Raw genomic sequence first — 15,888 nt, 5'->3', positions numbered from 1 at the left:
TTTAAAAGGTTTTGGGTTGAGGTGACTCGTTTTCCAGCCAAACCATTATGATTTGACCGGCGTGTAGGGTATCAATCTCTTCATCTCGTCGAGTACTACAACTTTCATGTTTGGATCACTTGATTTGGTTAAGTAACGAATAAGTTATGAGCGTTTGAAAGTGTGCCAAAAACGGGCCAAATCCCTGGCCTGAAATCAGGTCACCTTAACCCAAATCGGGGGTGTGGAACAAGAAGAAAGAAAGGGAGAGAAAGTGATGGGAAGAGAGAGAGAGAACTGTGTGTGGGTGTGTATATGTTAGAAATCAGAAAAAATGGGAGAGCCGGGGGAACCAAATCAGAGGTGGGCCCCTTGGCACACCAATTAAGACCCAAAAACAATTTTAAAAGAAAAAGATCTAACCCAAGATGTAATTTCACGAAAATACCCTATTCGTTCCAATAAAATCGGGACGGGTTGTTACAGATAATAAATAAGTGCGTGAAAGTGGTCAAGTACCAAATACAAGTATTCAGAGCATAGGCAATCCAACAGTGCAGTCAAACCAAGTAAGTGCTAATTATACAAAATAGGGAGAAGATCCCTACTTATTTATGGATATATCAAAATTGCTGGGAAGTCCTCGTGAGCCACCCAAAGATGATCAACTACCTAGAACCTAGAAGGGCGCAAAACAGAAGAGTGAGTGGGCAAAAACAAAACGTTTGAAAACACGTTTATCTTTTATGAACATAATAACCCCTCATTGTAAAACCCATATAATTTCCAGAAAATAATACTACGTATATATGAAAAGCAATGCATAAGTGCATTGATACCCAAAATATGCCATGTCATAACGTTTCAGCTCTAAATCATGTAAGCCAGGTGTAGAATCAATATAAAATAACATGTCAGTTGGAGTCACCTAATGTGACCTATACGACTGGAACCATAGCTCATCAACCTAGGCTAGCACACGAGTCGAACTCACTTGATGTGACTTGTACGACAGGCTAGGTATAAATATGTACGCTCAAGTGCTACGATCACATGAGGGCTGTGCGATAAATCGCGGGTCACCTATGAGTCGGAACCACCTATTGTGGTCTGTACAACAGGCTGGCACCAAACTTGAATCTAAGGTGAGTGTGCGGTACAAGAGTTGAACGATCACATGAAGGATGTGCCCAAATCCCCGGGCAAGAGCACTAATACCGGGTGCAGCCTTGATGAGCTCTAAATAAATACATGCGTACCAATGCAACACAACCCATTCAATCACATCATACTCACCTGAAGCTTACATGAGTTTCCACAGCATCACCCAATATAATTCACATGTAACAGTGCAATACTTAAAGTGCAACTCATTACGACATGGCATTCAAAGTATAAATCATTTAAGAAAACGTTTTGGAAACCATATCATATATATATATATATATAAAGAAAATGCCCACTCACTGATAAGTAGCAGGATCGTAGCCCTCTAGCCTCGCTTGTCCACGCTCGTCCTCAAGGTACGTCTCACTTATATGTGAAATAACTAATTTTACATTAATTTTAAAGCACATACACAAACCTAATGAACAACTTCTCATATGTTGCTCAAATAGGGTGTTTGAATATACCAACGTGATCTACTCAACAACATGAACACCCCCATATTTTTAGAATAATTTTTAGACGTCACACGCGCCCTCACGTGGCGGCCACGCGCAAGCACATGCCTGACACACTGACGGAATCCCTAACGGCGTTAGGGAATATTTCGTTAAATAGTAGAATATTCCATTAAAATCCTAATGGAGTTACCTGACACCGTCAGTATATTCCATCAAAGTTGACAAAATATTCCTCTTTTTCTCCGATGACTCACCGGAATCCGCCGTCGGCCGCCGTCTGTTACGCCGGAAACTGGAAAAACTTCAAACTTCAATATCTCTTTCATTTCATCACCAAAATTCATAGATCTTATATGAATTTGAAGCCCTCAACTAGTAGATCATAACCTTACCTATTAGAGATCCTAAAACCGACGAGAAGTAGTTGGAATAAAGCTTGGAAAAAATCCGGCCAAATTGGAACTCCGTGAATCCTCTTATCCCCATGTCAACTCCACCCTAAAACTACTCTAAGGTCTCTATGGAGTTGATTAAGAGCTTCCTCAACCTAATAGTATGGATGAACTCGTAACCTTGAGAGGAGTATGATGATAGTTTCAGTAGGGTCGATCCGTGGAAATTTTGGTAAGTTTGAAAGTGATGGTCGTATGGTGTACGGACGAGGGAAATTTTGAGAAGATGAGGGTGAAGGGTTGCATGTGTGTGTGCGCGTGTGTGACGGGTTGGCCAAAATAAAAGGGGTCACAAGCCCTGATTGGGCTATGGGATTTAGGGTCTAATTAATTGGTCCAAAGGAAATAAAATAAACCCAAAAATTCTAATTGGGCTCAAGATTGTAGGAAGGAAGATAACTGGTGGATATTTGATAGGCCACCCAAAATTAAATTCTAGCAAATCTTGATCTTTAATCATCATAACACTTTCGTTAGAAATCTGATTCGACCCTAACTCACGTCGACGTGCTCGTGACATCAAGTACGATTTAATTACAACGGCGAAAAAATAATTTAAAACTACATATTCACATCCACGTCACTAAGCCAATGAGGGCATATTCGTCACTTTACACACTCGGGAAGAAAAATATATAATAATTGGGACGGGTTGTCACACAAATTATCAGCGACCCGATAACATCCAAAAGGATATAATTATGTAGGTATGCTGACACCGCCAAATCGGTGATCCTTGTTTCCTTTTTGTCTTTGTTATCATTGTTAAGAGTTGAGTACCCCCCAAAGTATAAAATCCAGGCTACTTGCCTCGTAATTTTGACATGAGATGAAAATGTATGCATAAATGAAAACATAAGCTCCACACACACAATTTGACCACCCCTATATCATCAGTCTGTTATGTTAAATATCAGAGTGCGCAATGAACGAGACTAACAAAATAATAAGAATATTATTAAACAAACTGAATACCGAAACGGCTACATAATCCCAATAGACTACATCGTGACTGACTTGTTGATTAACTAATACAAGCACTACTATATATAGTGAAAACTAAAGCAAAATCCTAATCCTTAAAGGATATAGAAAACTCTAATATGTTTGTCCCACAAGGAAACCATAAACAAAAAATAAAATAATAACTAATTTTCCAACACCCCGTCAAACTCATGGCGGTACACGTCATGAGTTTGCCAACAAGCAGATGCGGATGCAAGCTCCGTTAGGCAGACAAGACAAGATGAGTTCCGTTAGGCAGACAAGTCAAGACAAACTCCGTTAGGCGGACACGACAAGACAAGCGGTTCAAGCGAGCAAACAAATAATCCAAACGAGCAGGCGAGCGAGTGAACAAGCAATTCCAGCAATCAACAAGGCCCAACTAAAGGCCTTCAAACAAATCATTATAGCCCAACAGATTGTGGGCTCCATACCTTTTTTTTTCTTTTTTTCTCTTTTCCGGCCTTCTTTTTTCTTATTTTTTATTTCCTTTCTTTTTCTTCTTTCATTTCCTTCTTCTTTCTTTTTCTATGCGAACAAGTGCAAACAGCAGCGAGACTTTTGGTTGCAGACGGCAAGTGCTGGTAACAGCGTTTGATGGCAATGGCATTCTGGTGCAGCGGTTGTTCCAGTGGGTTCGAAACTGCAGTAGAGTACAGGGAGAGGACAAACTCAATCCGAGTTTATGGTTCTCGGGTCGAGCAGCAGCGGTGGTGGGGCAGACGGGTTCAAGGGTTCAGGTGGGCGTGGTGGCGGGTTTGATGTAGGTCTGATATGGGTTCAGGTGACAACGCGATGTTGGGTTCGTCGGATCGAGTTCTTCAGGTTGTAGGTCGGGATTTCTGGCAATAAGGATTGTAGCTGTGCGTGTGTCGTTGGGTCTCAAGTTGGGTACAAGGTGGTGCGACGGCAAGTGGCAGCATGATGTGGGCACAAGTTTGTCGTCTGGTGATGGTGCAAGGTTCCCGTCAATCGTCAGGACGCATCAAATCTTTCACAGCTTCAGATCAGAAGTAAAGGCAAACGGGTATACTGATAAACAGATACCAACCCAACCAAGCAAATTAAATCCCGAAGGATTGAACCTACTTTGATACTAAGTTGAATATCAGAGTGCGCAACGAACAAGACTAACAAAATAATAAGAATATTATTAAACAAACTGAATGTTGAAATGACAACATAATCCCAAGAGACTAGATCGTGACTAACTTGTTGATTAACTAATACAAACACTACTATATATAGTGAAAACTAAAACAAAATCCTAATCCTTAAAGAATATAGAAAACTCTAATATCATTGTCCACAAGGAAACCATAAACAAAAATAAAATAATAAGTAATTTTCCAACATTCCAAGCGAACCTTTGATCTGTCGAGTGAGAGCCTTTTCCTACAGGTCCCTCGAATCATTATGGCCGATTTTCATCTATGTTCGACTAATAGGTCTCACAATCAAGCAAGCTTATAATACTCTCAACAACAAAAATTTTAGCTTGAGCCTACTGTCACACACCTCCGTTACTCTTTAGGACGCATCTGCTCCAAATAAACTACCCACCTCACAGGCATCCTTAAGCAAGAGAGTGACCTTTCCGAATTGGTGTTGTGTGTCACCATGTCCCACCTACCCTACACATTCAATCAAGGTTGTCATTGCGAAGCTATAGTTACTTGCATATGCACGCACACACACATATAAATTAGGATCAAAGGACACAAATATAGGCACATTTTAATATACTTTTTTGTGGTTCTCATTTTGTAACATTTTTTCAAAGATCTGAACCATCAAATATTTCAATTTTAATTCATAGATCATTATTGTCAAAAATTAGATAAATTCAAAACCATTAAGACATCTTTTGTAGTGAAAAATTAGACAAATACAATTTTAAAAAGAAACACCTAGATCACTATTATTTAATCCAAGAGTCATATAATTTTGCAATTGAGTAATTTTTGGTAGAAATAATTTTTGACTAAAGACCTAAAAATAGGCGATCAGATTGCTGCATATAATACAAAGTGAGCCCTAAGAATGTGTCAAAAAAATGTGTCCCCACTCTTTATACAATACAGATTAGCACATCGAGCCTTGAACCTTCCCTCTTTAATCTTAAGCTTATTTTTTTAGCAACCGTGAAACTCAAATTTCATTTCATTTTCATCCGTGAAATAAAAATATCACCATCTTACACTCCCTAAAACTAGATTTTCATCCCAAATTGTCTAGATCCTGTTAAGTTGCTTATGTGGCAGACATGTTGGACCCTTCACACAACGATATGACGCCACTTGGATTTACATATTAAATGAAAGTTTAAAAGTTTTAAAATACTAAATTCATAAAGAAATTGAATAGAAAAACAGAAAAAATATTGTATAAAAATCAGAAAAGATAACAAAAATATGGAAACGGAGAGAAGGAGAAGAGGAAGACACGCGGCCGGGGGGGGGGGGGGGGTTGGGGTTGGATTGACTTCGGCGACCATTTGTTGGCGACATAGGATTGCGTCGGCAAAGGTTTTGTGATAAAGTGGTAAAAAGTGGTGAAATTTATGTTTCGAAAGGAAAAGTGAGATTAAGTTTGAGTTTTATAGGGCATACTAAAAAATAAGCTTTGATTTTATATGTGCACCAAGAAACTTGTGTATCTTTATATTCTGAGCTACTAGAGCTCCATGGATCTCATCGGAAGACGTGCTTTGAGTTTGGGTGGCTGTTGGAGTGCATTTAACAATATTTAGTAGAATTACAAGAGCGCTCATCGCGGGAGGCTTGACCACCTCATTTTTCATTCGTCTTTTGGTTCTTTGATTCTACTTCTCCATTCGTCTTTTTGGTTCTTTGATTCTACTTCTCGGTGGCGGCAGTTTCGTGGCAATGGAGTGGCTGTTAATTTGGGTGGAGCCGGCTGCTTTTATGTTCCAAATCTAGTGTTTTACGTTTTGGGGTTGTTATGGCCCCTCTTATCGAGCTTGTTTCCCTGTCTTTGAACTTTCCTAAATCCTAATCCTACAATATTCTAATAAAAAAATTAAAATGAAAAAGCCAAAAGAGAATACCTTGGATCCTCTTCCGGCATAATCATGTTCATTTAGACGTGGTACATGCATGAAAGAATGATGATAGAGCAGAGCAAACACAGCTTTTCTTTTTTACTTTCTGCATTTTCTCATTTGGCATTATTAATTTTCACACAATCATATCCCAAACTTTACACCCAATTCTGGGCCAATATTCGCCTTTTCTCCTCTAGGAAATCATACCACATCGGCACCTACTAGTTTTTTTTCTTTTTACACAATTTTTATTCTTATCATTATGTTTCCAAAAAATTATTCAAATATAACGAACATGATTAAACAAAAAGGTATATAACGGAAAAGTACAGTTATTTTCATAAGCTGTTGTCTTATTTATGACTTAGGCAATCGTTACTTTAATATGTAAGTCATATTTTCTTTTATTGAATTACATTCATATTTGAAAAACATCAAAACGGTTTGATAAAGACATTACACAAAATTGCTCACGTATAGAGATACATAAACCAAGTGCAACTAATCAAAAAATCTTATAAGGAAACAGTCTTGTTCTTTGTGTTAATAGCACAGCAAAAAAATTTCTATGTAACTTCACCACTGTCGCATCAGTGGCAAAGATGAAAATTGTCGGAGGAAGGGACAAAACATGAAAGGGTAGAAGCTTCTGCTTTATTTTTGTCACGCTTCGTAAAAACATATTCAGTTGCGAAAACTCGTCGAACTCTTTCACATCCGTGCCCATTTCTTTTCATTTGAAATACAATTCAATCAACGCATAACCACAAACGTATTCAATGCAACCTTGTCATGTATCTTCACAAACCCATGTATTATTTTCTCATATATGAGTGTCTTAACCTCACACACACCTTCAGAGTAGTGGATTCAATGCAACCTTGTCATGTATCTTCACAAATCCATGTATTATTTTCTCATATATGAGTGCCTTAACCTCACACACACCTTCAGAGTAGTGGGAATGGAAAATTATCAGGCTTATTATCATTGCTTCTTGACTCAGATATCATGTTATGCAAGAGATACAAGGTATATTCTCATCGATTCTCTCTACACTAGCTCCTAAGCATGGCATTCAAAATTGTGACAGTTAAGTGGGGTGTTTCATCAAACACCTTGCAAGCATGACCGAGTGACTTATATAATTTATAAATATGCCTATTCGGCTCTATTCCCTCACTCAACATTGCATTAAAATACCTCTTGGCCATTATATACCGGTTGTGATGCATAACGGCCTTAAATAGAGCTGAATAGGACTTGAAACTTCTCCGTACACCCAATTCCTTCATACTATCAAATAACTTAACAAACTCTTGACTAATAACAATTTTCCTTAACAACGTTGTTCGATTTTTTTTTTTTTTTTTAATCCTAGTACCAAAATGACGTTGTTTTGGCCTGGGTATTTAAAAAAATATAAAACGCATAAAAAGTAGCAAAGCATATAACACAGAAGCAGCGAAGTAGCGCAACAGATTTCGACGGCAGTTCAAAGGATCTAAAGGGCGAACTCCCTACTCTCAATAGTGATTTCCAGCAATCGAAGGGGTGGCCATCCCTCCTTGTCCCCATGTAGCCTCGCTCGTGTATCTCATGGTAGTATCAATTCATTCAGATAACACATGTATTTATTTGTACATAATATACATTAAATTTAACAATGAAATAATCATATTGTCAAAATATATTATAACACGATGATTACTATTGCTATATGTTGACACCACATTGTAGGGTGACAATCAACAAATGTCTTGCCCCGTTTCAGTCTTTTTAGTGCGCTACCGCATAAGGTAACCTCTTTTTCTTTTTTCTTTTTTTTTGGGTAAAAAGGTTACCTCATTTTGGCATTACATGCCAAAGTAACCATTCATCAACTGAAGTCATGCGCATAATGGCCTAACTTAGTATTCTAGTTACACAAGTAATCACCTTTCTTCAACTTAATAATCATGCCATGCCTCATAATTTAAGTTCATTAGCATATAGTTTATACAAAACCCGTATCAAGCCAAATGCCCAAAGAATATGCTCAACAGAATTAGGGCTACATTTAGCCGCTTCACCTAGCAAACCAGCATCAATGGAGAGACTTATGGCTCGTTTGAAAAGTGATTTTATATGATTGAAAGCGGTTTTAGATTTCAATCATTTAAAAGCACTTTTAAACGATCTTCTCAGCCATGCATGACTGGAGATGAAAAAAATGTAACTCTATTCTTTAAAATATTAATTTTGAAAGACTAAAGCATAATTAAAGCAAAAATGTTATTTTTACCATTTATTTGTACAATCACTTATACTATCTCTCTATAGAGATGAAACACACATGCGTTGTTGAAATTTATCTCTATTACAAAAAATATAAAAAATAGTACAAGTAATTGTATAATTAGATGGTAAGTATATGACTACTCTAATTAAAGACTACGTACGTTTAGCCCTCCATAACATTAATTATCCTTCAACACTAAGTAAGATTTTTGCTTTTACCCCTTTCACTCCCGTCACTTTCATCTATTTAATTTACCGGAGTTAAAACAACGAACCGAAAACGTCATAGTCAAAAGGGGCCAAAGACTTCAACGACTTATTAATTGCTGAGCCCTTCATTCCAAAACCCTAATCATAAATTCCCAAAACCAGTTGGGAAACAGCGCAAGGATATGGTCTTACACGGTAAAATAGTAATTTTGTAGTTGCCGAAATATTTTGCCTACCTATTTTTCAGACAATCCTAAGAAGATCAAAATTTTAAATTAAATTTATAAATTAAATATGTATCATTATAAATAATAAATAAGTTAATCAATACCGAACTAAAATTATCCATGTTTCTCACCACCCATATCCATTTTATCCGGAAAGAGATCTTCTCCGGATCTCTTCCACCAAGGCCACTTGATCATGTGATCCGAACCTTCTAAATTTCATCAAACAGCCCATTTGTTTTGATTCCTTAAAAAATGTGATAATTTTTTACTGTTGGATGAAATTTGAAAAGTCCAAATCATTTAATCTGGTAGTTTTGGTAGAAGAGATCTGAAAAGAATCTCTTTCCATTTTATCCATCTAACTTAGATTTATTTTAAGAAACTTTAATGAAAAGCTCTAGTATTGTTTATTTTAACGAAAAACCACATTCTTATATTAAAAAATCAATTATAATACTACTTTATTTTATTTTATTTTTATCGTTAAAATTCTAAGTTTTCAAAATTTTTCTATTAATTCTTTTATTTTAGGAAACTTTAACGAAAAGCTCCCGGTACTGTTCACTTTAATGAAAAATCACATTTTTACACTAAAAAGTCAATCCTGGTACTATTCACTTTACCCTTTATTTTGTCCTTATCATTAAAACTCAAAGTTTTCAAGCCCTTTTCATTAGTTTTCCTTTTATTTTACTGGTCAAGTAGGTTAGCTACAAACTCCGAGCCAAAGAGTAAATAATATATCTTGCAGTTACTGCCAATTTTGTCACGCATTCACAAAATAGGGCTACGGAGCCCAAAAGATTCCAGTATCCGTGCACTTTTGTCATACGTGTGGGCATCACATCTACTTTTAGATCTATGCATGTCCCCTCTCTTTTTCCTGTCAATAAAAAGAGAGAGAAAGTAGAGAGAGAAAGCTTAGAGAGAGATAGTGGCATGGCATAGATTGCTCACATGGGTGGGGTATTTGGTGCGTAGGGACCCAACCCCCAATCTGGCATTATATAAATGAGTAGGACCCGCTTGCAGCGTCAGCAATCCCATGTGACACTGTGCACTGCGGTCCCCACTCAGCTTTGGTCCTTAGGGCCCCATGTATCCCGCCAATTACAAAACATGAAAAAAAATAGAAAAAGCTTTTCACAAACGGACAACATAACAAAATAAACTTTGAACTCGTTTAGAAAGCACATGGATCCATTGGTTTTAATCCATAAAGTCTCATCATTCGGACTATTAAAATTTGATCGACTATAAATAAAAACTCATTTTAAAAGTTATAATAACTTTAACCGTTAAATCAAATTTTAAAAGTCTGAATTATAAGCCTTTAAAAGTATTGAGAGCATTTTTAGTAAAAATGTTTTTAAAACTAACTTTTGATAAAATATAAAACCAATTATTTTTGGTAAAAATATTTTTAAAATCAATCCTTAATGAAAACGCAAGTGAAATTTTGAGAAAACACTTTAAAACATCATTAAAAAATATATAACTGATGCTTCCTAAGAATATTTTCTCTAAAAACAATATAACAACTTACATGGAACTGATTCACTGTCTCATTACATGTAATCTAATAATCTTATGTCACATGAACAGGAGCTTAGACGTGCCTGGGATTAAACCGGAAGACCAAATGACAATAGACATGCATGAGATTAGCCGGAATACCACATGACAATGAATACGTTTCATGTAAAATCGTTAATACATATAAGGGCAATGACGGTATAGAAAAGAGTAAAGGGTATCAACTTGACTTGTTTCATTTCTGATATTGTTCCTAAACTTTTCTTACCGTTTGATAACAACTACAAGCAGCAGGAACACATGATTGATAGTGGTACAAAAAAATTTCCCAATATCTAACTGGAGCTCATCTGACAGTAATTTATCCTTCTTCCCGAGCTTTCCCTTCATATCAGTGAATCAGCCTTTGTAGTTACAAACTTACAAATTTACTTTTTACCTCTTTCTTTCTTCAGCTTATAGCTTCTTCTGGGTTCTTCTGCTTCTGCTGTACAAAGATTTTGATTACACTTGAAATAACAGAGACTAACAGTAACACTCGTCTAGCACTAAACCTTTAGGCAATTGTTTCACTTGGAAGGGTGAAAATTAAAATTACAGTGCCAAAAGTTACAACAAACTAACATTTTTTTTTTTTACCGTGTCTCCTTTTCTTTTAACCTGTGGTGCTTTGATTTCTTCCGACTTGATAAAGCTAGTGCAGAAAATGGGGGGAGTAGATGTGACCGAAAATAGTACAAACAACAAATAAAAGAAGGAAAAGGTTAATGGGGATGGGACGGGGACCCACTTCCTTCCTTTCACTGCCCTTTTTACGTATGCATTTTTGTATGGTAGTAACTAGTAAGTAGTATTGTTGGGTATTTGGATGGTGGTACTGCTGCTGCTGGCGGTGATGGTGGTGGTGGTGCTGGTGGTGCTGGTGGAGAGATTTGATATCATTTGATTCTCTACAGATTGTCGGGGGTGGCTTTTGTTTGGTTATACTTAAAACATGTTGACCCTCCTGCAAAAAAAGACAAATTAATCATATAGATTAAGTGTTTATCTAAACAAAATCTAATCTTAGGTTTGAAAGTAACTTTTACCTAATTAAGCTTGATTAGGAAGTTCCAACCGGGCATTTCGGCCCGGCTCCTGTGCCGGCGTACATCCCTATGGCTCCGTGGCCGGAGTTCAACCTGAAATGTAATTAAACCTTGCACGTTATATATATAATTCACTTCACACCGTGATGAAATGAAAAAAAATTGAGAGTACGACATTAGGGTTTACCGTGGAATTTGGCAGTTTAAAGACTTGAAGGATGCCATGTCCAGGGTGGAAGACGCTGGAAGAAGGGAATTTGCCACGTTAATATTAGCGGTTGCAGCTGGGGCATCGGAACCATTGGCCTCGCTAGTCCCATTGGGGAAGGCGGACAAGGCGTACCCTCCAGCGGCCTTTGTTGGAGATGCGAAAGGACTATCGGGAAGATTGTGCTCCAAGCTGCAGGAACTCAATTGTATAAGCTTCTTACACATTGTCCTTACAAATTTGAAATATGGGTAAACTTGATGCATAACCCGGCTTACCCTTCGAGCAAGTCACCAATCTCATCATGGGGGGTCTCCTTGCCACTACTATTGCCACTTTGGCTACCACTGCCATTTTCGTCATTGTTGGCAATTGAACCTTCACCTAGAACAGCGGCAGCTGCTTCCTTAAGCAGCTGATCGGCATCCACTGCTGGAGTCATGTGTGGCATCGGAGAAGAACAGTTATCTGCAATCAAGAACAAATAAACATTACCAACTGCATTGAACCATGACACGGTTTTGTGACCAGGGTATGAGTGACAAAATACGTACCGTGGGGAACTTCTTGGCCGCTGTGAACCGAAGGATGCACCAGGTTTTGATTGAACATGTTGGGAGACTGGGTAGGGGAGTGAATCGGACTGCTGGCAGAAAGCGTGCAGTGGTGATGCTTCTTGACATCAAGTAGCTGCAGGCCCATCAGTCTTCGACTTTGAATTTCAAGTGCTTGCTGCAACTCAGCTTGCTCCTCCAGCTTCCTTCTCCATAGCATATCTTGAGGATTGTAAAACATCCTCGGTCCTAAAATAAAAAACAAAATAAAAAAATAATTAAGCATGTGACAGAAATGGAATGCATATCGTCAATGTGTGAAAATTAATAAATATTACAATGTAAATATTTTTGTTTAATTAGCTAACCTAGTTGGAGATCATAAGGGTCTCTAGCATCCAGCCCAGTAGGTGTACCACAGGGAGACAAATCTCCTCTTTCTCCTTGTTGCTGTTGTTTCCTGGAAGATTAATAACATGCAAAGCAGCATTATTAGCTTATTATTCACTAAAATATAATTTAATTAAGGTAATGATATAATAATTAGTGGAAAAATTAAAACAAGATCAATTGAGAAAGTGAGAGTTCGTGTACTTTTCATGAACTTTGCCCTTCTCCTTGTAAGGCTTGACAAGCACTCTTGCATCACAAACAAAATGAGGGTTCCCTTTGGCCAAGATGAGCTTCACCGTCTCCGGGTAAACGAATGTAACGAATCCAAACATCCTCTTCTGCTGGTACGGGATTCGCACGTCTTGAACCGGCCCGTAAATACTTCATTGTTTGCCGATCAAGGACAACAGAAACAAAGGTCAGCAAAACGAAAACACCCCGTGACCTTCAAACTGACACTAAAACGGAACCAATAAAAAACAAAAGAGAAGAAATTAACCTGAAATAGTTTGAGACATCTTCCTCTCTGAAAGTGCTCTCGGCCGGGAAAGTCAGGTATATCTGCCTTGAAGCTGGGTTCACAATCCCCGCCCCGCCATTCATCGAAAAATCGGATCTTTCGAGGCGGGATCGGCTGAATTTGTGCATATCATCACCCATCAAGGCAGCTGCTGCAGCCCTACATGTACAATCAACAGAAACGATCAACTTACATGTAACGCAAATGATTAAAGATAAGAGCTTTAATTAATTTCTAAAAACAGATAATAACTTCTTTAAATCATGTACCTTTGGGCGTCAGTTTGTTGCTGCTGAAGAAGGAAGTTCATGCACTTGTAGGAGTACGGGAAGGAGTTGGCTGACGCCGCCATGAGCTGAGAAGCAGTAGCAAGTCTCTGCTGCTGAGCGGTTTTAGATCTAAGAAGTGCTTCGTGGTCCATCATCTCAAGCTTGCTCGGCGACCCAACAACCACCTGTCCACCGCCGTCGACGACGGCGTCTCCAAGCCCGCCGCCGTGCAAGAATCTGCAGCTGGCTCCGTTCTTGCAGTAGCCTCTGGCGAAATACAAGCAGGGTTTCCACCCAAACCCTGAGTTGGGGTCCTCCAAGCTCACGTCGCTGACTGAGCAACTTCGTCGGTGGAGCGGCCCACCACCGCCACCGCCTCCACCACCCCAATTAGCAGAGCCGTGGAAGGAGGGGAAAAGGTTCGGATCAGAAGCGGTGGTGAGACTGGGACTGGAAGACAAGTCGGACTGAGGGTAGAAAAAATCAGGCGACTTGGGTCCCACCATTGGTGGCGGACAGCCGTCGTTAAGGAAGGACAGCTGCTCTTGGAGCTGAAACTCATCCATCACATCAGTTGGAACTCCTCCATAAAAGCTGTTTATTTCTTCTTGGTTTCTGAGCTCGGAGAGAGCAGCCCAGGAAGCCGAGGAACAAGGGTTTGGGATAGTGAGAGAGAGCCTCGAGGCGGAAGAGCAAGAGTTCTGCCTGGAGATAGCAATGGGGTTTGTGAAGGGGGAAGGAGAAGGGGGGGTGGAAGGAGTAGAAGAAGAGTTCGATGATAAAGGCACTCCCAGCTCCTTCCTTGCCTTGAGAATGACCGAGTGGAGAAAAGCTTCAGGCCCAAAAGCAAGCCTTATCATTTCCTTCTCCCCATGGTCTTGTATCAGAAGTAGACCCATGATTTTTGAAGCATTTTCTGGGTCCAAATTTTGGATCCTTGAGAACACAATTCTTGTAGCTTCGTAGGAATCCATGGCGGATAGAGAAGTTGGGTTGGTGTGTGTCTTGGAACAGGAACTGGTACTTCACTCGCACCACCAACCCTAAAAAATTTCTGTGTTTCTTGGGAGGAACAAGTGAAAATTTCAATTTCTTTTGCTTTTTCCCAACCCTTTTACCTACCAACTTGTTTTTGTGATGAGTAGGAGGAAGAGTACAACAGAGAGAGAGAGAGAGATAGAGAGTAGTGTTCTCTTTCTCTTTCTTTCTATCTTAATATTCCTGCAAAACCCAAGAAAAATTAAATAAATAAACAAAGGTACAGAGAAAAGGAAAAAAATTATGATAAAAAAAGTTGAGTGTTAAAAGTAGTATTCTCGTGTGGTTTGATTGATTAAAAGGAAGCAACTAGTAGCTGAGGCTGAAGAGAGAGAGAGAGAGAGAGAGAGAGAGACCTTATTTCTCCAAAAAGCAATTGAAGAGGAGGAAAGTTGGGAGGACTCGTTAAGTATAAAGAAATAGCAACAAAATTGAAAAGTTTGAACTCAACTGAACTGAAATAAAATCCCCAACAAAATAATCAATTTTTTTTCGAAGTTTTTTATGCCAAATTGAAAGCTGAAACCAAAATCTGTGACTAAAGTAACGCTTACCCACGAAAGATGAAAGGAGTAGGAGTGTTGCTGCTGTTCTGGTTTCTGTGTGTCTTCCTGCAGCTCAACTACTTCAAACATATTATTTGCTATAAATTGTATAAAATCCCAATCTTATAGCTATGGAACATCCGAGTCAAACTTTTACTACAAAAGCAAACCACCGCCTTTTCTCTCTAGTTTTTAGGCCCTCTTTTGCCGCGGCAGAAGAACCATCAATTGCTTCACTGCTGCTGCTGCTGCACTGCTGGGATTTTGGGTTCTGAGCTTTTCTCTCTCTAGCTTTGGTTTGGTTTCGATTTTCTTCTCTCTCCTCCTCGTATCTCTCTCTGTTGGGTCTCTCTCTGAAGTTTATAGAGGACAAGGACCGAGTGATGAGAGAGAGTGAGTGAGTGTGCTGAGTGTCCGAGTCGAGTGCTTTGAGTGGGATCCAGATCTGTGTGCTTGCTTCAAATACTGCACGTATTCTTGCCCCTAACCTCTGACACTCTTTAAATTTCTCCCTCTAATTGTGTTTTTATTTCCCAACTCGAAAACAACCTGGTTTGACTCCACGCTGCTTGTGTGGGGAGGTCAGCACACGCGCCAATGGTGATCTTAAGGGATTCATCGAGGACAGTGGTTGATTGCAGTGTGGTTTGCACGCTCTTGGGGTTTGGTTTGTGGACGGATTCTATCTGTGTTTCTGTAAGTGAGTCAATGCCTCTATCTGTATTAATAAGATGAGTGATCCGCAAATGGGATTTTTCTGGGTATTATTGTTTGGAATTAGGTTAAAATAATTAAAAGCAATTTTATATTACAAAAAGCGTTTGTTATATGTTTAAATGAAAAAATTAAGTGCTTCTGGTTTGAAATAAACTCGCTTAATTAAAAA

At 38.7% G+C, this 15,888-nt stretch overlaps 1 protein-coding gene across 1 annotated transcript; it reads right to left on the bottom strand.

Moving 5' to 3' along the window:
- Window positions 1–10,598: 10,598 nt before the first annotated feature.
- On the bottom strand, window positions 10,599–15,689 carry LOC103438469 (zinc finger CCCH domain-containing protein 53). Its single transcript, XM_008377010.4, has 10 exons — window positions 15,012–15,689; window positions 13,420–14,640; window positions 13,130–13,309; window positions 12,832–13,011; window positions 12,606–12,697; window positions 12,238–12,486; window positions 11,962–12,151; window positions 11,663–11,875; window positions 11,476–11,568; window positions 10,599–11,393 (listed from the first exon to the last, which is right to left on the bottom strand). Exons 2-9 carry the CDS (start codon window positions 14,391–14,393, stop codon window positions 11,490–11,492), a joined length of 2,157 nt encoding a protein of 718 aa, XP_008375232.2. The 5' UTR covers window positions 14,394–14,640; window positions 15,012–15,689; the 3' UTR covers window positions 10,599–11,393; window positions 11,476–11,489.
- Between the last annotated feature and the right edge of the window lie 199 nt (window positions 15,690–15,888).

This window comes from Malus domestica, chromosome 07 (assembly GCF_042453785.1).
Source record: "Malus domestica chromosome 07, GDT2T_hap1".
Taxonomy (NCBI): domain Eukaryota; kingdom Viridiplantae; phylum Streptophyta; class Magnoliopsida; order Rosales; family Rosaceae; genus Malus; species Malus domestica.
This window is presented reverse-complemented; position numbering and strand designations above follow the sequence as displayed.

What these genes read in the sequence shown, in the direction of transcription:
- LOC103438469 (XM_008377010.4), bottom strand. Translation starts at nt 14,393, where the DNA reads ATGGATTCCTACGAAGCTACAAGAATTGTGTTCTCAAGGATCCAAAAT. An exon ending in AAGGGCAAAGTTCATGAAAA is followed by an intron (nt 12,698 to 12,831) that starts GTACACGAACTC and finishes TTAATCTTCCAG; the next exon opens with GAAACAACAGCAACAAGGAG. An exon ending in CGGCCAAGAAGTTCCCCACG is followed by an intron (nt 12,152 to 12,237) that starts GTACGTATTTTG and finishes TCTTGATTGCAG; the next exon opens with ATAACTGTTCTTCTCCGATG.